Source organism: Paroedura picta, chromosome 13 (genome assembly GCF_049243985.1).
Source record: "Paroedura picta isolate Pp20150507F chromosome 13, Ppicta_v3.0, whole genome shotgun sequence".
In the NCBI taxonomy this organism is placed as follows: domain Eukaryota; kingdom Metazoa; phylum Chordata; class Lepidosauria; order Squamata; family Gekkonidae; genus Paroedura; species Paroedura picta.
Window position 1 is genome coordinate 11,981,260 of NC_135381.1, and position 22,338 is coordinate 12,003,597.

Below are 22,338 nucleotides of genomic sequence, written 5' to 3' on the forward strand. Positions count from 1 at the left end.
CAGGACAAAAAGACAAACAGATCGTGTAGCTTATCATTTCTGGTTTCCCCAAGACATACCCCTTCCCCACGCGGGAGGGAAATATTATGCATAACCTCTACTCGGGTGTGAATCAGTGTTGGTCTGAAGCAGTGGTGGCCATACGATAGCTCTCCAGATGTCCCTGGACTACATTTCCCAGGAGCCTCTGCCAGCACTGGCAGGGGTCATGGGAATTGTAGTCCATAGACATCTGGAGAGCTACCGTTTGGCCACCCCAGCTGTAGGGTTTTCAAGGCAACAGACCTTCAGAGATGTCTGGCCATTGCTTATACCAGGGGTAGTCAAACTGCGGCCCTCCAGATGTACATGGACTACAATTCCCAGGAGCCCCCTGCCAGCGAATGCTGGCAGGGGGCTCCTGGGAATTGTAGTCCATAGACATCTGGAGGGCCGCAGTTTGACTACCCCTGGCTTATGCCCATGCCATGACCCTGGTATTCTTTGGGGACATCTGGCACCCAAATACTAGTTAGGGCTCACCATAGCTTGCAGGATCCTCAAAAAATTGCTCTCCAGATGTCAATGGACTACAATTCTGAAGCCACAGAGCAAAGTTTTGAGTCCACTGGCACCTTTAAAACCAACACAGTTTAACTTCAACTATACCAGGGGTAGTCAAACTGCGGCCCTCCAAATGTCCATGGACTACAATTCCCACGAGCCCCTGCCCGGCAGGGTCTCATGGCAATTGTAGTCCATGGACATCTGGAGGGCCGCAATTTGACTACCCCTGATCTATACTGTCCATTTTTAAAAGACCAAGGTTTTTTAGAAAAAAGATTACTCCTCTATCCTATAGAACAGTAATTTATGTCTATTATTCAATTAAAACGCAATTTAGGTGGCAGGCCATTGGGGATTAAAAGGTAAATGCAGAGTTTTGTCCTAGTTCGACGCTGGCAAAACGGGAGGGGGAAACGCACGCCCCCTTCTTGCATCGGTTCCCAAGCGGATTCGCTTGACGACCGGAAACGTGGAGTTCTTGGGTCTCTTTCAGAGGCGCACAGTACTCTCCCCAGCGGTAGGAATGACGCTTTTCGCAAGTGCGCACGCGCTCTGCAAAAGGAAACTCTTTGGGTCACGTGACAACGCGGAGAAGTCAACATGGCGGCGCCCTGTGGGCAGCGTGGTTGCTGAGGGGTTTGTGTTTGACGCGCCTTGTTCGAGAGGAGAGTGGCAGCATGTCGCGGCTCATTGTGAAAAACCTGCCCAGTGGGGTAAGAGGGCTTCTAGGGGGTGGCCGAGGTTGCCAGTAGTCTAAGAAATGGGGTCCCGAGGCGGTTCTTAAGAACCGAAATTAATCAGGAATACTGATGTAGAATACAATGTGTACCCCCTGTTGGGACGAGATTGCAGGTGTGACGGGAGGGTACCTCGTTTCTTTCGGTCCGGATTTTTGTTTGTTTGTTAACCCTTAGGACAGGGGTTCTCAACCTTCCTAATGCTGCGACCCTTTAGTACAGTTCCTCATGTTGTGGTGACCCCCAACCATATGCAATTGTTCTTTCACAGAAGTTAAACCAAAACTGACCAGTGGCGTGAACCTCCATGGTTCATGATGGTATATACATTGTTGTTTTTTTTCCCTCAGGGTTTCTCAGTTCAGTTCTGCCTCTTGTCCCACCATGCTGATCTCTCTCTTTTCCGCTGCTCCAGACAGACAAACACTTTGTCTCCATCTACCCCACAAGGCTGTTGTGTTGATGGCACCCCCCTCCCAGCCAAGCTGCTTGCCCTGCTGTGACCCCTCTGAAATGGGCCCCAACCCCTAGCTTGAGAACCACTACCTTAGGAGAAGCTGGAGGGAGGGGTTCTCTTCCCTGCTGAGCTCTCAGGGTTATTCATGTTACAAGTTGTATTACCTTGCAAAATTCGTGTTGGGCTTTTGACACTGTCTGAATGAATCCACGTTTCCCCCCTCACTCCCAGATGAAGGAAGACCGCTTCCGGAATCTCTTTGCTGCCTTTGGAACACTGACTGATTGCAGCTTGAAATTTACAAAAGATGGCAAGTTCCGCAAATTTGGCTTTATTGGGTTCAGATCTGAAGATGAGGCCAAAGCAGCACTGGCACATTTCCATAAAAGCTTCATAGACACTGCCAGAGTCACGGTGAGTGTATTGTAATGCCTTTATTATGTCCATTTCAGGAATGGGAATGTTTTAGACTTTGCTGATAGGCTGATTGTTCTTTGTCAGGTAAAGCGCGGCTGTTGCTGTGAGTAGGAGTGTGTTGCAAAATTCCTAGATGTTTGAGGGCAGGGTGCTTAGTGGGGATGTGGTGTCACAGAGTCTACCCTCCATAGTAGTCATTTTCTCCAGGGGACTAATCTCTGTTATGGAGATCAATTGTAATTCCAGGTGTCACCAGGAGGTTACCAATCCTAGTATGAGCCATCTGAGAAAACATATTCCAGATTTCTGCCTATTTATTACTGGCTATCCTGTGTTTATAATTGCTATGTGGAGGTTGGAGCAGAGATTATAAAGGAACATGATAGGAGTTTATAAACTTGTACAAGGTATGGAGACATTTGATTAAAGAACGCTTTTGAAAACTTTTCTTGCAATACTGGAACTTTAACGTGTCTAGTGAAATATTTTATTTTTCTTTTGATTTGTATGGAGTGCCTGGTGGCAGGCAAGAGAAAGTGGGAAGACATTTTTAGTGACAAGTCCAGTAGCACCTTTAAGACCAACAAAGATTTATTCAAACAAGGGAATTATGTGGCTGTGTGTGGATGCTGTGACACAGTTTACTAATGTAACAGAATTAGCTTTTGCTTATATATTCCTACTGTTATGATGGGCAGTTCTTAGTCTGACGAAGAGTGCTTGCACTCGAAGGCTTGCACCTTGAATAAATCTTTGTTGGTCTTAAAGGTACTACCCGACTCTGATTTTATTGTGCTACTTCAGACCAATACGGCTACTCATTTGAATCTATCCTTAGTGACAAGTGTAATAATGAAAATCTGCTTAAAGGAGTCAGTTTATAACATATGACATTATTAGGCATTCTGGAGAAAAGTGGGTGCATTTACTAATTTTTCAGATGGTAGGCAGGAGAACTGCTAATCTATTTCCTGTTGTTCATTGGTGCCTAATCTGTGTTTTTGTATGTGCTTCATTCATTGTGCTAACATAGACATTGCTTTCCTGTTATTTATATTCAGGTTGGTCTGAAGCAGCAGGACAAAGTTTGAGGCTAGTGGTACCTTTACATCCAACCAAGTTTTATTCAAGGTATAAGATTTCATGTGCATGCACCCTTCTTCAGATACAATTGGAAGTTGTGTGCTTACACACAAAAGAATCATGCAGGACCACAAAAGCTTAAAGGTGCTCCTGGACTTAAAGTTTCTTCTATTGCTTCTGAGAAGCACTGAATAAAGTATCTCAAGAAGTGTCCCTGCACATGAATGCTTATACCTTGAATTAAATGTTGCTGGTCTTAAAGGTGCCACTGGTCTCGAAATTTGTTCTGTCTTTTATTCATGTGAGCTTTAGGTTTGGCAATCCTGTAGGTGTTCAAGGTAAGAGACATTCAGAGGTGGTTTCCCATAGTCTCTTATCCAAATATTGACCAGCGCTGATCCGGATTAGTTTCCGAGATCTGATGAATTTGGGCAGAATTTGGGCTGTAGCCTGAGCTATCTAGGTCTGCGAAGTTCTCAAAAGCACCATTATCAGTAGCAGTACAGTCCCAACTCTGATTTCTTTGCAGGTTGAATTCTGTAAGTCTTTTGGGGACCCACTGAAACCTAGAGCTTGGAGCAAACACTCCGCAAAGTCTCCAGGGTTGAAAGAAACTCCCAAGAATCTCACAAAGACTGCAGGTCATACAGAAGTAAATCGGGTAAGAATAATATAGCTTTTCCTTTTTTGTAACAAATACCCCTCACATTCTGTTTTTTTAATTTACCGTGTCCCTTGTTTTCTTAAGTTCTCGGACACAGAGTTAATCTGCGTTCACCTGTCATCTTCCTGCAAGTGGACATTTCTTTTTTTCTTTTCTATTTTTAGGGCAAAAAGAAGACGACGGTAACAGGACAGTTAGAAGAGGCAAGTCTAGGTCTTTTCCAAGAAGAGTGAAAATTATCCCAAAGGGCAAAAGGGTGTCTGGTTTGGAAAGGTGCAGTGCTGAATAAGCGTAATGATTAGTAGGAACTGGGGATTTAAGATTGTTGAAAGTGTGCAGCCTTCCTATGGTTTCCTTCCCTTTTCTGTGGGTTTTCTGAATAGCTCCAAAGGAGAACATACAGGGCCTGAACTATCTAACCTCCTTGGGATGTGTTTTCCTGCTTTGCAAATACGAAATAGGTTTGTGCCTTGAAAAACAATCCACGGCATATGATTTGTTCATGGACAAGCAGCATGCCCAGATTCTTAATCTGCCTGCACTTGGCCTCAAAACCTTTTTGGAATGCTGTCTCCATCTTGGAAGTCATGAGAGCTTCTGGCCATGTGCCTTTTTCAGCCTTTCACCTAAGATCTTGTGTTAATCAGAATTGCCAAGGATCAAACCTGAGCTTTTTTTTGTGTGAAGAACATATGCTCTTCTAGTGAGCAGCCACGAATTTGCAACATGTCTTGATGTTCTCTCTATCATTTCTTTCCCCATGACAGCTGGAAGGAGATGAAGAATTTCAAGATTTTCTTGCAGTGCATCAGAAACGGTCCAAGGTGGCCACTTGGTCCAATGACACGAAACAGGAGGAGCCCAAGAAAAGCAAAGTGAAGCCGACGGATGATTATTTGAACTTTGATTCCGATGAGTCCGAAAGCCTCAGCGAAGAGGAAGCTGAGTTTGGACTGGAGGAACAAGATGTTGAAACTACCCAAAGTAAGTGGTAGATTTTCTGATACTTGTATTGATGGAGGAGGCAGGAAAATCAGTATCTCACTGGACGGAACAGGAGGGGGGGAATTAATGCTTCTGTTTATGCTCTTTGACACAGGGCCCTCACAGTTAATATTGGGTAAGACAGACATGGTTGTGAAGGGACAACATCTTGGTGATGATGCAGAAAATGTGAAGCTCAGGTGAACTGGAAAAGACGTCTATTTCCTGAAGTTCTAAAAACTAGACCTACAGAAATGTCTTATGTTGCATGAAACTATGGTACATTAAGTTAGAATCATAGAATCGAGTTGGAATGGGCCATCCAGGCCATCTAGTCCCACCCCCTGCTCAATGCAGGATCAGCCTAAAGCATCCAGGATAAGTCTCTGTCCAGTCACTGCTTATAGAATCATTGAAATCATAGAGTTGGAAAGGGCCAGACAGACCATCTAGTCCAGCCTTCTGCTCAATGCAGGATCAGCCTAAAGCATCCATGATAAGTATCTGCCCAGCCCCTGCTTGAAGAACACCAGTGATTCCATGGCTGAACTACTCTTGACTCAATATTGTCTATGTTAATAGCATATGGGAGAACTTGGTAAAATCAATGCAAGAGGAATAGCATGACAGCCCCATGCATATTTACCCAGGAGCAAGTTATTGGGCCTTCCTCCCAGATAACTCTGCATATGATTGCAACCTGAGTAAGATTTTATTGATGGGACAGGAGGGAAGGACTTCAGCGCTCTGCAGAATTCTACGTTGTTCCCCAGCACTGTCTGAAAAATTAAACGTTGGTAAGAATGAAGCACATTTTCATAATCTGTATAATGATTGCTGCACTTTGGATATTTTAAGTGCGTGGAGCATATCCCTTTGGGCAGCTCTTCATGTCTGCATAACTGGCAGGCCTTCATAAAAACATAACAGGTACACTCTGGGCTGGTGTTCTGTTTCATACAGTGGTCATCTAGTTGTCCTGGAGGGCCAACAAACAGGCCTGGATTCCCCACAGCACTGGATTCCAGAGGTTTGCCACCTCTGGTTGTGGAAGTACCCCTTAGCCCTTGGGGCTAGTAGCTACCGATGGATCTCTCCTCCATTAATCTGGTCCTCATTCCACCCCACCCTCCATTATATGGGACCCTGAGCATCTTATGCTTTCTGCATCTGTGTGCTGCTTCCCCTCTGCTTTTACTAATGTTATTTTGGAGGCAGTGAGACATTGGAGAATCCCCACTTTTTTGCTCTGTCACTGCCCAGTTGTGTGGCCGTGGGTGTGTTCTTTCCATTCCTTGTTAGAGCCAAGTCCTTGTTTGGTCTCCTGCAAGCTTTTGGGTTATATCTTCTAGCCCTCAAAAAAGGATCCTGCATAGCTAGAGATTGCCTGTTCTTTTCCCAACATGCAGAGAAGAAGAGCTCCAAAGGAAAGGTAGCAGCCCGCGAAGAGCTCTCAGACATGGATTACCTGAAGTCTAAAGTGGTGAAGGATGACCACAGCATCATGATGCCTTCATCAGAAGAGGAGAGCGGGGAGGAGGAGGATGCAGACAGTGCCGAGTCTGGAGAGGAGAAGGATCAGGAGGAGGAGGAGCTGCTTAGGCCCAAGAAAGCTGCCAATTCTGGCCTTGCTGCAAAGGATATCCAGGAAGAAAAGGCCGAAGGCCAGGAAGTAGGGAAGAAGAAATTAAAAGACACGGCCCAGGTATGCAGCAGCCTAAGCCTGGAGAGGGTCATGCAGAGTTTAAGATTGTGGTTTTGGTTTGTTGAACTTTTCCATTCTGAAGGTGCACCCAAATGCAACTGCACTAAGGCCCTATATGCACCTGTAATGCATCCCGTTTGAATCTCACTTCTGACATACAGCTCACTAGCATGACATAGTGAGTCAGTGTGGTGTAGTGGTTAAGAGAGGCCATCTAGTCCATCTAGGCTTCTAATCTGTCCAGCCGGGTTTGATTCCCCACTCCTCCACATGGAGACAGCTGGGTGACCTTGGGCTTGTCACAGTCCTGATAGTGCTGTTCTCACAAAGCAGTCCTATCAGGGCTCTCTCAGCCCTACCTCCCTCACAGGGTATCTGTTGTGGGGAGAGGAAGAGAAGGCGATTGTAAGCTGCTTTGAGACAGTGAAAGAATTTCTCAAGCTTTTTGAGTGACTCACCACACCTATTTCCACAGGGCAAAACCCTAAGTGCCAATGAGCCTACTACGCCATACACAGTGAAACTGCGTGGTGCTCCATTCAACGTCACGGAGGTAAGTGCCTTCTGCGGTCGCTGATCCAGGACTTAGATAACGCATATGTCTGTGCTGGGTACAAAAGCCCTTGATGCCTAAGTGGTGGAAGCATAGCTCTTGAGTGGCCATCCCCTGTGTGGGAGGGCATTCCAAAAGGAGTCTCTCCGTGGACACCACTTCTGAAGACAGGTTCACTGGACCAGGCCTCCAGTGTCCATCAGTTCTTGCCCAAGTCATCTTTAAGCTCCTGATGGTGAATAGGTTTTCTTCAGCCGTGGATGGAGGGTCACCTAGGGCAGGGGTAGTCAACCTGTGGTCCTCCAGATGTCCATGGACTACAATTCCCATGAGCCCTGCCAGCAAACACTGGCATCTTACCTGGAATCTTACCCTTTGCATCTGTGCTACCAGAAAGACTGTCTTGGGGTGGACTGGAAGATAGACTCCTGGACACTTCTCAGGCTAACTGTCTTGATGTTCTGCTGTTCACAGCAAAATGTGAGGGAGTTCCTCCTGCCTCTTCGGCCGGTGGCAATCAGGATTGCAAGAAATGCCCACGGGAACAAGACAGGTAAATCTGGCTATGGCATGGGGAGGGGTGTTTAGACGTGTTCTGCTGTCAACAGGAACTGCTCCCTGCCCTCCTCCAAGTGACTACAGCCATCCTGTCCCCTCTCCACCTCCCTGGATCATCCTTGTCTCTCTTCTCTGTACCCTCTCCATTTTGTCCATGTCCTTTTTGAAGTGAGCCCTCCAGAACTGCACACAGGATTCCAGGTGTGGTCTGACCAATATGGTATGCAAGAGGACTATCACACCTTGTGTTTTTGATGTGATGCCTCTGGTGATACAGCCCAGGGCTGCATTTGCCTTCTTTACCACCACATCATACTGTCTGCTCATATACTAAAGCAGGACCTGAATGCAGAAGCCTTCCCTTGTTTTTGCCATCTAGCATACCACATTTAGCACTCACCTGCCATCTGAACATCTAGCAAACTACATTGAGCCATAATGGGCAACAGTCCTACATGGAACTTGTCTCTGTGTTTTTATCTTGTAAATTTGTTCTGAACTAGTGTTAGTGAGCTCCCCAAGCTAATGAGGCATTCTGCAAAAGTGCACTTTCTTCTCAGTGTCCTGAATTTCCTGCTCATCCCCTGTGATTTTGGTATTACGGGAGAGTCATAACAAGTTCTCTCTTTCCACTTTCTCCAATTGTATAAATGTCTTTCTATAATTGTATAAATTTCTATGTTCTCCCCTCACTCAGGGTCATCTTTTTGAACCCTACACAATGAAATTGAATAGATGTTCGTATGGGAGGAAATGGTTTCCATTGTTACTTTGCCCTTTGATGTATGCCTGATTTAATGTTCCATGGCCTGCCTGGCTCTTACTTGGTGTCCCTGATTTCCTTTCAGGTTATGTCTTTGTGGACCTCCATAGCGATGAAGAAGTTCAGAAAGCCTTGAAACGAAATCACGAATACATGGGTATGTCACTATGTTGAAAGAGGCAGCAGGAGAATCTTTGTAACTCTGTAGTCTTTGAAACTGTCTGTGCTTTACTGTTGTGGAGGAGGGATTATCTATGTAAGATGTCCTGAGCATGTACCCAGTGAGTGCAGGAAATGTCTGTGTGTAAACATGTGTGCCGTACAGCAATGCTTCTCAAGAGTCTGGGATTGGCTGTGACTTCTTGAGGGAGCATGTGTTCATTGATGCACCTAAATTCACCACCACATAATGCGGAAAACGCCTCTTTGACTCTCTCACGTTGCTTTAGCCTTCTTCTTTCTTTATAATATGACTTTAGAAATCCGTAAACAGATTCTTCTGAACTCAGAATGGCTCTTTTAGATGAAAATCTGGTTTTTATTTGTGTGTGTGGGTGTTTGCATAGAACAAACTGGTACTTGTGTGGTCTTGTCGGAGCAAACTGATTTTAAAAGAGGCACATTGTCCAGTTATGATGTTGGTATTTGAAGCTTTGGGGGTTTGTCGAGGGCAGGGGAGTTGTTTGGCCAATGAGAAACATTCCATCCTACCCTCCTGGGGAGGGGGATGCTTATGATAAAGAACGGTATGGATAGTATTTGGGAAACCACAAGGACTTTTATTATTATTTATTCTTTATTAAATTTCTTACCTGCCACTCTCGGGACACCATCTCATGGTGTGTTACAACATATAAAACCTCACATTAATAAAAACCCTATTAAAACCCCATTAACATTACAAAACATCACTAAAACAGCATGGCGGCAAAAGAGATCTTTCCCCTGTAACGGTATGCCTGCCATAGGGTCGGCAGAGGGCTTTGATCATCACCCGTGATGTCCCAAGCAGGTGGCATATCTTCCTGAGGGAAGTTTAAACCGTCATATTGTGAGAGGAGGTTGACTGCCTACCTTCCTCTGGGTGACTTTGGGCCAGTCACAGTTCTCTCTCAGCCCCACCTACCACACAGGGTGTTTTTTGAGGGGAGATGAAGGATAGATGATTGTCAGCAGCTTTGAAACTCCTTCAGGTAGTAGGAAGTGGGGTACAAAAACCCAACCTTTCTTCTAAGTGGCATTCTGAATTTGTGACTCAAGATAGAGGATTGGGGGAGGTTACATGGGGGACATCACATGAGGGACGTCACATCCACAGCAGTTTAAGGTTTCTCTGCTATTTCTGGCAAACGTTGAACAGGTTTGAAAGGGTTTAGCAGACTATGTGGTATAGTAGAGTGTTAAACTAGGATTGGAGAGACCTAGATTCAGACCCCACCTTTACCATGAAACTCAGCAGATTGGATAATTTAAAGCCAGTTAGTCTCCCCTTCTTCATAATCCTACTTCACAAGATTGTTGCAGCCCCAGGAAATAAACAGCAGCCTCCCAGCGCTGTTTTCTCTCCCCTGTGCTCTCTCGGACAGGTGGAAGGTACATTGAGGTGTTTCCTGAACAGAGCAGTACAAAGATGAAAGTGTCCTCAAAGAGCCAGGCCCAGGTATGGCAAAGGACAAAGAAGGACAACGAGGAAGAAGAAGATCTGTCAGAATCAGGAAGACTGTTTGTGAGAAACCTTCCGTACACTAGCACTGAAGAAGACTTGGAAGGAATATTTTCCAAATATGGTATGTTGTTTCCCTAGATTTACTCTGCTCTTTTCCTTCTACGGAAGGACTAATAATTTCTGCAGTGACATTTGTATGGCTCCTGGGAACAAAGAAGAGCATTAGCCCTCGTAGAAGCCAAGGAAGCATGTTGGAGGGATTTTGGCTTCAATGGAGCTTTCAGGCTCCGTTCTGCACTTGGATACTTTCTGGCCGTCTCTGATACAAGATACTTAAAGGAGCCTGAATTTGTGTGAAAGGCAGATTTGGTTGCTCAGATAGACAATGAAACAACAAAAGAGGGAACCAAGTAACCCAACCTGTCTACATAAGCTAGGAACCTGAAAGGTTGAGCTGCAGCAAAGTTTTTATTAAAATGTTAAAATGCAAATATTTATTTCAATACATGTCATATAAAACTTTAGAACATCAACGTATATCGCGCACTATTGCACAAGCCCAAAACATTTCGACTCATGGATAAATGACAAGAAACCAGAAAACCCAAAATGTGTTTCAGCCCCTCTTGTGGGGTCTTCTTCAGTGGCCTAATATTTAAATGCACTCATGTGATGTAATAATGGAGACAATCAAGTGATAAACAATATGAACCAAGAGACTCCCACACTACTAAAATGCATCCAGATTTTTCTCTTGGACATTCCATGAGATACATGAGAATACACTCAGGCTGGGAGAGGGCTTCCATAAGGGTAGCACATTGAAGAATAAATCTTTTAATTAAATGTTTAATTAATTGAATATTTTATTGGAGGGGCTCCAAGAGAAGACCCAGTGAGGACTGAAACGTGTCAGGTCTAAGAAGCTCTAAGACCTAAGATTGTCCAGCCCATATGATAATTTTTGAATAATAGCCTATGGACTTTGTGCTTTTAACCTTAAAGATTTTGTTTAAAAAGCTGTGCACAATAAATGTTCATATATTTTTGTTATCGGTTGCCCAGTTTATTACTGAATTTGCACAGTCATCCAATGTTTCAGGTCCTAACTGATTCCAGCTCGTTTTTTTGTTTTTTTTGTTTGGTGATCAGTTAGCCTGAAAAGATCAATGAAGCCTCCTTGCTTAGAGACAGTATACTTGTTAATACAAGATGCTGGGGAGGGCAGACACTGCTACTGTGGGATTTTGGGGGGGCATCTGAGTTGCTGCTACCCCGCAGGGCTGCTTTTGTTCATTTTCTCAGGCCTAACTTGAGAACTTCCTTTTCGGCTGCCCTGCGTGTTTGCATTCTGAGCATGACGGCTTTTCCCATAAGATAAATGTGTTTCTCCGCAGGGCCACTCTCTGAGATCCACTTCCCCATTGACAGTCTGACCAAGAAGCCAAAAGGATTTGCTTTTGTCACCTACATGTTCCCTGAGCATGCTGTTAAGGCCTTTGCGGACGTGGATGGGCAGGTTTTCCAGGTACGGCTGATCGTCTAAGATGGGAAAACTCACACTGTCAATGGGAGGGGAAAGCAGTGTTTTGTGTACTCTACCTTAAAAAACAACAATAACACAACTAAATCATGCAAACTGAGCGATTTACATATTTTCCCCTAATTGTTGGAAAACTTAGTATCCCCTAACCCACTTTTGAGACTTCTGTAAGCACCTTTCACAGAGTTTCAGTCATATCTTTCCTCATCAAAAGGACTAGAAACTTGCTTTGCTTTCCTTTTTTTTTTAGTAAAAAGGGACTTAGAGGTTGTCGGTCTGGAAGTAGGATCTAAATTTGAGGGATTAATTGAGGGGGCTGATATTTATAGGTATTTCCATCAGACAAAATTTGGTCTACTTAAAGCAGCTTCAGACCGCTAAAATTCAATGCAGTGCTATGGCATGAGTTGTTATGTGTAAACCCAAGGGACTCACTCCCTGTCCTCAGGTTTATAAGCCAGAAGACAAAAACACAGAATGGGAGGGGAGTAGGAAGGGAGATCAGTTTGACAATTCTGAGAAGAATGCATTACCAGGCATTTTCATCCAGCTGGAACCAGGATGACCTTTTCTTGCCTGGAAGAAAATGGAGCAACTTCTCAATAGCTCCTACTCCTGGGGATGGCTGCTGAGGCCGGATTGTCCTTCCCTTTGCCTTCAAGCTCAAAAGGTCTCAGGTGTTCTCATGTCCTTTGCGTTGCTTGCAGTTTTCAGTGGTGAATCCGGGGTTCTTCTTGCCTCGTAGGGCCGGATGTTGCATGTCTTGCCCTCCACTATCAAGAAGGAGGAAGGGGAGAATTCAGACGCAGTAGGACCCTCTTCCTACAAGAAGCAAAAGGAGGCCAAGGATAAAGCCAGCAGTTCCAGGTTTGTATTAGGCAAAGGGGAAGGGACTTATTTCCCTCTCTCCTTCCCCAGGAAAGCTGATGTGCATTTGGAAGGGTGTAGATCAAGAACATACTCCACAGTGCCCCCCCCCACACACACCTCTTGTGGGTTCCCTAACTTACCAATAAATATGTTTTGAACCATTGTTCCCCCTTTTTGCCCCCCCTCCCCCGCAGGTTTCACATTTCCAGATAGATGTGTAGATGATGGGTGGCAACTCTGACTTTTCCTCCAGGATCTTGGAGGTTCATCTCCAAGATGGGACCCAAAGTGCCAGACCGCCCCCTCCAGAGTAGCTGTCCTTCCGGTCTGTCTGTTGAGATTGTTAAGGGCAATGAGGATCATAGTGATGATCAACTTGTGATGTATGTAGCTTTTTGAGAAGGCACAGGAACCATGTAATGTAGACCAGTATTATCAGCCCCGTAGTGCAGGGGTAGTCAACCTGTGGTCCTCCAGATGTTCATGGACTACAATTCCCATGAGCCCCTGCCAGAAAACGCTGGCAGGGGGCTCATGGGAATTGTAGTCCATGAACATCTGGGGGACCACAGGTTGACTACCCCTGTCGTAGTGCAGACAGAAGGCTGCATCTGAGCATCAGCTGTTTGCTGGGGGCTTCCCAGTGAGAGTTGAACGGTGGCTTTCCATCTCTCATGATACACACCAATGTAGAAATTCCCCTTCTTTCTTCTCCTCTGGACTAGTTCTCACAATTGGAACACGCTGTTCATGGGGACGAACGCTGTGGCAGATGCCGTTGCGCAAAAATACAACGCCACCAAGAGCCAAGTGCTGGATCACGTGAGTCGGCACGATGGTTTTGCAACATTTCTGCAAACGGAAAGGATGCTCCAACCTTTGCGTGATGCGAAGATTCCTGCAATGGGGGAAATGGACAAATGGGAGGGGCCAGGGCTTTACTCAGGGCTGTCCTTGAGCCTGCCCAACTGGGCCAAAATACAGAAACTTGCCTCCTTACTGGGAGAAAGCCCTACCCAGCCATGCCTTCATCATCTGTGAAGTCTTAAGGGGGTGGCAAGTTACAGTGGATAAGCAATAGAGTTGTGAGTGTCCTGCATACTGCAGGGGGTTGGACTAGACGACCCAGGAGGTCCCTTCCAACTCTATTATTCTATGATTCTATGACCCAATGGGGAGTCCATATTACACCTGTGCTCTCCCAACTGCATTGGCTCCAGATTGTGGAAAGTCTCAGGCTCAAGGTTCTGATTTTTACTGAGGCTCAAGGTTCTGATTTTTTAAATGATGTGGGACCCCTGTATCTATCCTCTTCCACTTAACCCCAAGGGGGTTAAGATTGAGCAACCAAAACTCGCTTAGGGTCACCAGCCCCAAAGAGGTAAAACTGGCCTTGGCCAAGGCTTTTTCAGCTGCGGCCCTGGCCTGGTGGAACTCTCTGCCTAGTGAGATCAGGGTCCTTTAAACAATATTGGAGCCCCTGTAAGACACAGCCACGTGTGTTACCTGCAGTGCCAAAAATCTCTGCTGTTTTCAAAACTGGGAAGTTGAAGCAAGTTGCCTGTTTCCTTATGACTGTAGCTTATGCAAAGTGAGGCCATTGGTCCATATTGCTGAGTTTTGTGTGCTTTAGAACAAAAAAGAGCTAAGAATGGGATTTGTGCAGGAAAAATCTTTCCCAGCTCTGCTGCCTGAGATCTTTTGAACTGGGGATGCTGGGAACTGAGCCTGGACACTTTTGCTTTACAGACTTTTAGGAGTTCAGCTGTTGCATCTCCTCAGCATCCAGGTACTAGGAAGCCACAGGGTCTAGAGAGCACAGCTCACCTGGAGTTGCTCTTAATGATCTTTTCTTCTCCCCTGACAGGAGGGCAAGGGCAGCGTGGCCGTGAGGGTGGCTCTGGGGGAAACGGAGCTCGTACAGAACGTCCGCCAGTTCCTGCTAGACAACGGAGTCAGTCTGGATTCTTTCAGTCAGGTGAGGAGTGTGGGCTTTGTTGCCATCCATACAGATGATAAGTCACTTTGATTAAGATGTGGCTGAAGAAGGAGGAGGAGAGGAGGAGGTTGTTTTTATACTCCGCTTTGCCTAATGGAGTCACAAAGTGGCTTCCAATTGCCTTCCCTTCCTCACCCTGTGAGGGGCGTGAGGCTGAGAGAGCCCTGATATCACTGGTTGATCAAAACAGCTTTCTCAGGGCCAAGAGGAGCCCAAGGTCACCCATCTGGCTGCAAGTGGAGGAGGAGCGGGGAATCACCCCCAACTCACCAGACTAGAAGCTGCTGCTCTTAACCATTGCACCACAGTGTCTCTCAGGTTATCAGCCTGCATATGCTTTCTGCTGGACTTCTTTTGAAGTAGCAACCATATAATATGGAAGATATTACTTTGCTTCCAAATAATTTAATGGCAGGGTCAACCAAGCAGCTTCCTTTTGAGAAGAAGAATTTAACAATAGCCCCCATACTCCTCAGGGTATGGTAAAGGCATCCCCTGTGCAAGCACCGAGTCATGTCTGACCCTTGGGGTGACGCCCTCTAGCGTTTTCATGACAGGCAGACTCAATACGGGGTGGTTTGCCAGTGCCTTCCCCAGTCATGACCGTTTACCCCCCAGCAAGCTGGGTACTCCTTTTTCCGACCTCGGAAGGATGGAAGGCTGAGTCAACCTTGAGCCGGCTGCTGGGATCGAACTCCCAGCCTCATGGGCAGAGCTTTCAGACTGCATGTCTGCTGCCTTACCACTCTGCGCCGCAAGAGGCTCTTACCTCAGGGTAGCCAGGGTCTGATAGAACCAGGCTAGCCTGTATTCAAGTAATTGTACTCAGTAACTGTAGCATGTTAGATTGACCCATAAAGAATTCTTGGATCACTTCTAAATATTCTCTCCCTCTTTCTCCCATCGCATTCTGTTAGGCTGCTGGGGAGCGGAGCAAAACTGTCATTCTGGTGAAGAACCTGCCTGCTGGCACCAAGGAAGCAGAACTGGAGGAATCTTTTGGGGCTTACGGGAGTCTTGGAAGGGTGCTGCTCCCGGAAGGGGGGGTGACTGCTCTAGTGGAATTCCTGGAGCCCACAGAAGCCAAGCGAGCTTTCACCAAGCTAGCATATTCCAAGGTAAGGTGGGAGCATTGTTGCCCTGCAGAGTAGGGTTGCTCGCTCCGGGTCAGGAAGTACCTGGAGACTTTGGGAGTGGAGCTGGGAGTGGATTGGATTTGGGGCGGGGAGGGACCTGCATGGAATAGAATGCTATGGACCTCATCTTCAAAAACAGCCATTTTCTCCACGGAACTGCTCTCTGTCACCTGGAGATGAGCTAGAATTTCAGGGGATCCCCAGATCCCACCTGGGGACTGGCATCCCTAGTGCAGAGGCACCAAACTGTGCCCATTTCCATGAGCACCTCATAGAATCATAAAGTTGGAAGGGACCTCCTGGGTCATCTAGTCTAACCCCCTGCACTATGTAGGACATTCACAACCCTATCGCTCATCCACTGTAACCTGCCACCCCCTTAAGCCTTCACAGAATCAGCCTCTCTGTGAGATGGCTATCTAGCCTCTGTTAAAAATCTCCAAAAATGGAGAACCCACCACGTCCCGAGGAAGCCTGTTCCACTGAGGAACCACTCTGACTGTCAGGAACTTCTTCCTGATGTTTAGACAGAATTTCTTTTGAATTAATTTCATCCCATTGGTTCTGGTTCTGGTCTCTCCAAGGCGAGAACAACTCTGCTCCATCCTCTATACCTCTTCTAAGTTCATAAATTAGCATATGCAGTGAAAAGGGCCTCAGGGAAAGGTTTTAAGAAATGCCTTTCTCTGCCCGAGATCGTAGAAAGCTTGAGAGTTATGTTAGATCAAGGTTTCTCAACCAGCGTTTCATAAAACTCCAGGGTTCCTTGACAGCCCTGGAAGGGTTTCCTGAATGGGTGGGAATTAATTTTTAATATCTTTTAAAAATTGATAAACATTTATTGGGCGATATTACCATATATGGTCATGTCGACCTATCCCCTCCCTCCCAAAATGGGCCTGGAGGTGTGGGAAGGGGAGGGGCCCCTTGGTACGTTATTGTTGTGCTTCCTGGTGCTGTCTGGCTGCTCAGAGGGTGAAACGGAATGCTCAGCTTTGGTTTGATCCAGCAGGGCTGTGTTCACGTTACAAAAGAGGAATATGTAAAGGTATCCCCTGTGCAAGCACCGAGTCATGTCTGACCCTTGGGGTGACGCCCTCTAGCGTTTTCATGGCAGACTCAATACGGGGTGGTTTGCCAGTGCCTTCCCCAGTCGTTACTGTTTACCCCCCAGCAAGCTGGGTACTCATTTTACCGACCTCGGAAGGATGGAAGGCTGAGTCAACCTTGAGCCGGCTGCTGGGATCGAACTCCCAGCCTCATGGGCAGACAGCTTCAGACAGCATTTCTGCTGCCTTACCACTCTGCGCCACAAGAGGCTCTTAAGCAGTCGTGCCTTTTCAACTGCCTGCCTGGGAAGTCACCTTGCAACGACCTGGAAGATGCGCAAAGTTCCAATTTATTTATTTTTATTTCACCTTCTTTACTGAGATTCAAGGTGGGCGATGGGTATACATGGAACAGTCAGAGAAACCAAGCGTGGGAAATTTCTCTGATGAGCAGTAGTGCCTTTCCAGTGATTGGTTTTTGGATTTTTTTTTGCCATAGAGGGGCATGCTCATGAATTATCCACAGAGGAGTTATGGAGGTTGAATCTCTGGATGCTATGCTAAGCCTCCAGTGCTTAGAATATCCACCACACCAGATATTGGGGTCAACGCTCCCTCCCCCAGTTTCTAAAATATATTTGGCAAAGAGTCAGCTTGGTGTAGTGCAGGGGTAGGCCAAACAGTTTCTTCAGATGTCCATGGACTATAGTTCCTATGAGCCCCTGCCACCATGGCCCAACGGGGGCTCATGGGAATTGTAGTCCATGGATAACTGGTGAGCCACAGTTTGGCTACCTCTGATGTAGTGGTTAAGAGTGGTGGCAAGTCAGGTTTCCACATTTTCACATGCAGCCAACTGGGTGACCTTGGCCAGTCACTGTTCTCTTAGGGATGTCTCACGGAGCAGTCCTTTTGGAGATCTCTCAGCTTGACCTACCTCACAGGGAGTCTGTTGTGGGGAGAGGAAGAGAAGGCGGTTGTAAGCTGCTTGGAGATTCATTTGGGCAGTGAAAAGCAGGGCATAAAAACAACTCTTCTTCTTCAACAACTCAAATGTAACATGAACAATTATGAAATGGTATTAAGAATGCTTATTTACAGCATGGAGGTGCAGCCATGGAGGGGGTAGTATTTGAAATGTATATAATCACCTGAATGCTACATCCTACGAGGTCACAGGCCTGATCCTTGTTTTTTTCGTTTCTTTTTATTCTGCTCTGCTAGTAAGCATTTTCCTCCATTTGTATCTCAAGGCCTTCGCACATCCTTGAATTAACTTCTTTGCCTACATTATTCCTGGTTTTCATATCACTGTTCTCACTCCATTAAGGTTATTTTTGAGCCTTCATACACGAAGCTCTTCTTTTCTTCCCACTGATTTTACCAGGGAGCTAAAAATAAAAAAAATATTTGGTTCCAGTGACCCCACCACAGATGTATGGAAGATCTAAAACAGCAGCAGGAGCCCAATTGTGTAAAATTGCCTTTTAGTTTTCTGGCTGATTCTTTGGTGCTCTTGCACTGCAGTGAAATTCTCCCTGTTTCAGTTCCGGCATGTTCCCCTGTACCTGGAATGGGCCCCGATGGGTGTCTTTTCTGGTCCAGGAAAGAAGCAACCTGAGACTTCAGGAGGCGAGAAGGAAGGCGAGGCACAACTGGGAACTGGTATGTACTGGGAATTTAAAATTATTTTATTATAATGTATTACATTTTTATACTGCCCTCCCTTGCAGCTCAGGGTGGTTCCCCAGGGAACATGAATTAAAAATGGCATCTACAGCACCAACTCTGAAAAATGAACCTTTAGGTTGTAACCATGGATATCCGTTTGTGGCAAACAGACACTGCTCTCCTTGGGAAACTCTGGGGGAGACTGGCAGATACAGGCATCTTCCCTGGCTTTCCCCAAAGAATATGAGGATATCCTTAAAGTCTGCTGGTGTCCCAGATCAAAATATGATAGGTAGATAGACTGCTTCCTGTCCCTGCTCTTTGGTTTCTGGAAACTGGCCATGGCCTTGGAGAGATTAAAACCGCTTGCGTCTGTGGCTTGAAGAAGGAGGAGGCCAGACTGGGCACATAGAAGAGCAGTGGGACTTAACAAGCTTTCTTAGGAGAAAGGTGGGAGAATTGTGTTTTTATGGGACTGTGACTTGGTGGCAGGGTCTCTTCTTTGCTAAGGCTCAGTTAAAAGGACTTGGTACCCAAGACTCTGAAAAGCTGTTGCCAGTTGTTTGTTCTCCTGTGGAACTCACCGCTGCGTGATTTTGGGAGAAGCGAACTAGATTCCCATATTCGTGGAGGCTGCTCAGTGGCTCATAGTGCAGGGCCAGCGCTTTACACCCCAAAAGTCCTATAGCTCAATTTTGTTCTTCTGCCAAAATAAATTTCTGGTACCGGGGTGTAGAAAGTCCTGTGCCCAGGAACTTGTTGGTAGCTGCATGGCGTGTCTGTCTTTTAATGTCAAGTCAGGCTGCAAATTCCCACCGCTCTTGGTTTAGTGACATGACCTTCTTTGTCTTGTGCGCTCACCTTGGGCTTTGTCTTTTCTTTTCAAAAATAAACCTCCAGTCTGTGTGGTTCTTGAAGGAAGGGAGGGGGAAAGGGGAGGGATGAGCCCGTGAACTCCGCAATCCTTCCTACGTGCTGTTGCCAGTGAGCAATTTTCTTTTTCCTGCACCCCAGACCTTCACCTCCAGATAACGGGCTTTAAGCGCTGGAGTGCCTAGAAATCTGCTAGCGGCCGATAAGGGTCCCTGCTGCCAGCCTCCGGCACCCAGGGGAAGCAGCAGTAAATTCTTATGTCTGATTACAAAAGAGCTCAGTGTAGTTGATTTTTATTGTGCAAACTGCAGGTTGGGGGAGGGCCCTCCTCCTGTCCCTGCCCTTCCTGTTGCTCCAGTCTGGTTTCTTTTGCCCCCCCCCCCCGCTTGAGAATCCGTGGAGTCCAGCAAACACGGTGCTAATTTGTGCATGCTGCAAAACTTTTTTTCCCTTTGCCACCCTTGAAGTGTATTTCTGTAGAAGGGCCTGTTCTATAATATGCAGTTTATCTTGGTTAAAGGGAAGGGCATTATTGCCAACCAGTGTTTGTGCTACCCACAGGTCAGATTACTCAACCAAATATATGGGCTGACCTGTTTAAACCTGCTCTTGTTTTTGTTTTATTTTCATTTTGCCACACCCCCTATCTTGTGGCCTGGTTACCTTCAGAGACAAAGCAGCCGCTGCAAATGGCGTTGATAGGCTTAAATCTCATATCAAGCTCTAGTTAGCCTAAACCAGGAGTAGTCAAAACAGCGGCTCTCCAGATGTCCATGGACTACAATTCCCATGAGCCCCTGCCAGGGGCTCATGGGAATTGTAGTCCATGGACATCTGGAGGGCCGCAGTTTGACTACCCCTGGCCTAAACCATGGTTTGCAGTCCCATTTCAAACCCAATTATCTGGTTTCAGGGCTCTGCTTTGATAGGCGATGGCCAACTGAGGCTTACCAATGAAATCATCATGCCGAATCATTCTTATGCTCCCTTGACAATGGGCTAGCTCACTATCAAGAATAGAACACAACAAAATCAGAGTCCAATAGCACCTTTAAGGACCCTGATTTTGTTGTGCTACTTGCGACCAACACAGCCACCCACTTGAATCTATCAAGAATGGAGATTTTCCAAAATCAAATGGGATGGGGGTTTTTTTGGTCTCTGGTAACATACTGTAATAGCCACATGCTGTGAGTATTTAAGAAGCTGTCCTTGGTCTACTGTGGCATCTACTCTTCAAACTGGAAGTTTGGTTTATTAGCTGCAGGAAGTGAGTTGAGAAAGATATGGCTTCCACTTACCCAAGCGTGCATCTTTCACCCTCCTCCTTAGATGTCCAAAATGGCAGAAAGTGTGCCATCCTAAGCAAGTGGGAATTATTGCCCTGCTCATACTCTCTCAAGTACTCTACTTAGCAGTTGAGGTGAAAGGATAACTTTGAGAGAGATGTGAAGATTCCCTGCTCCTTTGGAAGAAGAAGAAGAGTTGGTTCTCATATGCCGCTTTTCTCTACCCGAAGGAGGCTCAAAGCGGCTTACAGTCACCTTCCCTTTCCTCTCCCCACAACAGACACCTTGTGGGGTGGGTGAGGCTGAGAGAGCCCTGATATCACTGCTTGGTCAGAACAGTTTTATCAGCGCTGTGGCGAGCCCAAGGTCACCCAGCTGACTGCATGTGGGGGAGCAGGGAATCAAACCCCACTCACCGGATTAGAAGTCCACACTCCTATCCACTACACCAAGCTGGCTGAAGCCCAAGATGATCACTCAGTTTATGCTAGAGCATCAAACGCGTGCTAACGATGGAACTCTTGAAGATTTAATTAGAAAGCTTGATAGATTTCATTTCAGCTGCACATGGAGGGTGGGGAAGTTTTGTGGAACTGGGAGTGGGGAAGTGGGGGGGAGGATTGTGGCTCAGACTTTCATACCACACTCCTAATGGAAATTTTAGGTCTGTATTTGCGTGTCTGTGTGCGCTTGTCCCCTTGCAGCTGCACTGAAGCAAATCCAAATACTTCAGACAGAGGAGAGAGATTAGTTACGGACAGAGGTTCCGTAATGCCAATTGTCACAGATCGACATTCTGTCCCCTGTACTTGGAGTCTGCTGGGGGAGGAGGTTTGCCCCTGTAAGGTGTTACAGATCTTTTTTAAAATATATATATACAAGTTTTTTATTTTCATAAAGATAGAAATATAGGATGCAATACGAGTTATTAATACAAAAAACAGTAAATAAAATATAATCATCGTTTGAAAATATACGACCCCACATTAACTACACAGTGATATAAACTTTTGCCCAAAACTGAGTCTAAGAGCCATCCACATTTCCACTACATTAAAAAAGGCCTATTTAGATATACAAAAGAAAAGTTGTTATTAATCAACTTACTTGAGAGATCGTAGACCTCACGTTAACTGCTTGATACGATCTAAGAGCTATCCTGACAGATATTTCTAGGTTTAAGTTAGATGCTTAACATTAAACATTTCTTGTAGAACAGTATGAGTTTTGGCCCTGTATCAATACCCTAATGAAGGGAAAGGAAAGTAGGGCTTTGCCTTAAAGGTGTTACAGATCTTGACCTGATGGAATCCACGTCACGTGGAAATGAAAAATAAATTAGGCATCAATTGTGAATTTCTTCTTTTTTTTAAAAAAAAAGTATTAGACAAAAAAAGAGGGACTGATTTCCATGTGATGGCTGCATGTTTCTCTCTTGCTTTGCAGAGAACCGTGAAGATGGAGACGCTCAAACGAAGCCAGAGGAAACCAGAATGGAGGAAGAGGAAGATGACGACGAGGATGAAGAAGAAAGCATTCCCGGATGTACACTCTTCATCAAGAACCTCAACTTCAGCACCACTGAAGATACCCTAAAGGAGGTGCGCACACATTCCTTAGGAGTGCTTGGCTGCTTCCCTTCTCATTGGCCAGCAGGAGACCTAGAGATTTCTGGGGCCTGGGCAAAAGTTCAGAATGAGGGCCCAGAATCAGCACCACCGGGTCGGAGAAAACTCTTCCCTAGGCTATTGCAGCCTTTCTCAACTTTTTTTACT

General features: G+C 46.0%; 1 protein-coding gene across 2 annotated transcripts in view; it reads left to right on the top strand.

The window, feature by feature from the left end:
• Positions 1-1,117: 1,117 nt before the first annotated feature.
• Positions 1,118-22,338, top strand: part of RBM19 (RNA binding motif protein 19) — a 102,214-nt gene continuing 80,993 nt past the window's right edge. Inside the window, exons 1-17 of one of the 2 annotated variants that reach the window (XM_077308329.1) lie at positions 1,118-1,259; positions 1,972-2,154; positions 3,770-3,901; positions 4,069-4,107; positions 4,672-4,888; positions 6,298-6,593; positions 7,069-7,146; positions 7,621-7,699; positions 8,553-8,624; positions 10,054-10,254; positions 11,531-11,661; positions 12,422-12,543; positions 13,272-13,368; positions 14,414-14,524; positions 15,463-15,663; positions 18,278-18,395; positions 22,010-22,164. In XM_077308329.1, the coding sequence (XP_077164444.1) occupies positions 1,224-1,259; positions 1,972-2,154; positions 3,770-3,901; positions 4,069-4,107; positions 4,672-4,888; positions 6,298-6,593; positions 7,069-7,146; positions 7,621-7,699; positions 8,553-8,624; positions 10,054-10,254; positions 11,531-11,661; positions 12,422-12,543; positions 13,272-13,368; positions 14,414-14,524; positions 15,463-15,663; positions 18,278-18,395; positions 22,010-22,164 (2,268 nt within the window). In that variant the 5' untranslated portion in view covers positions 1,118-1,223. Of the gene's footprint in view, positions 1,260-1,971; positions 2,155-3,769; positions 3,902-4,068; positions 4,108-4,671; positions 4,889-5,545; positions 5,686-6,297; positions 6,594-7,068; positions 7,147-7,620; positions 7,700-8,552; positions 8,625-10,053; positions 10,255-11,530; positions 11,662-12,421; positions 12,544-13,271; positions 13,369-14,413; positions 14,525-15,462; positions 15,664-18,277; positions 18,396-22,009; positions 22,165-22,338 lie in introns of those variants that run through there. The other variant, XM_077308330.1, reaches the window with a different exon arrangement.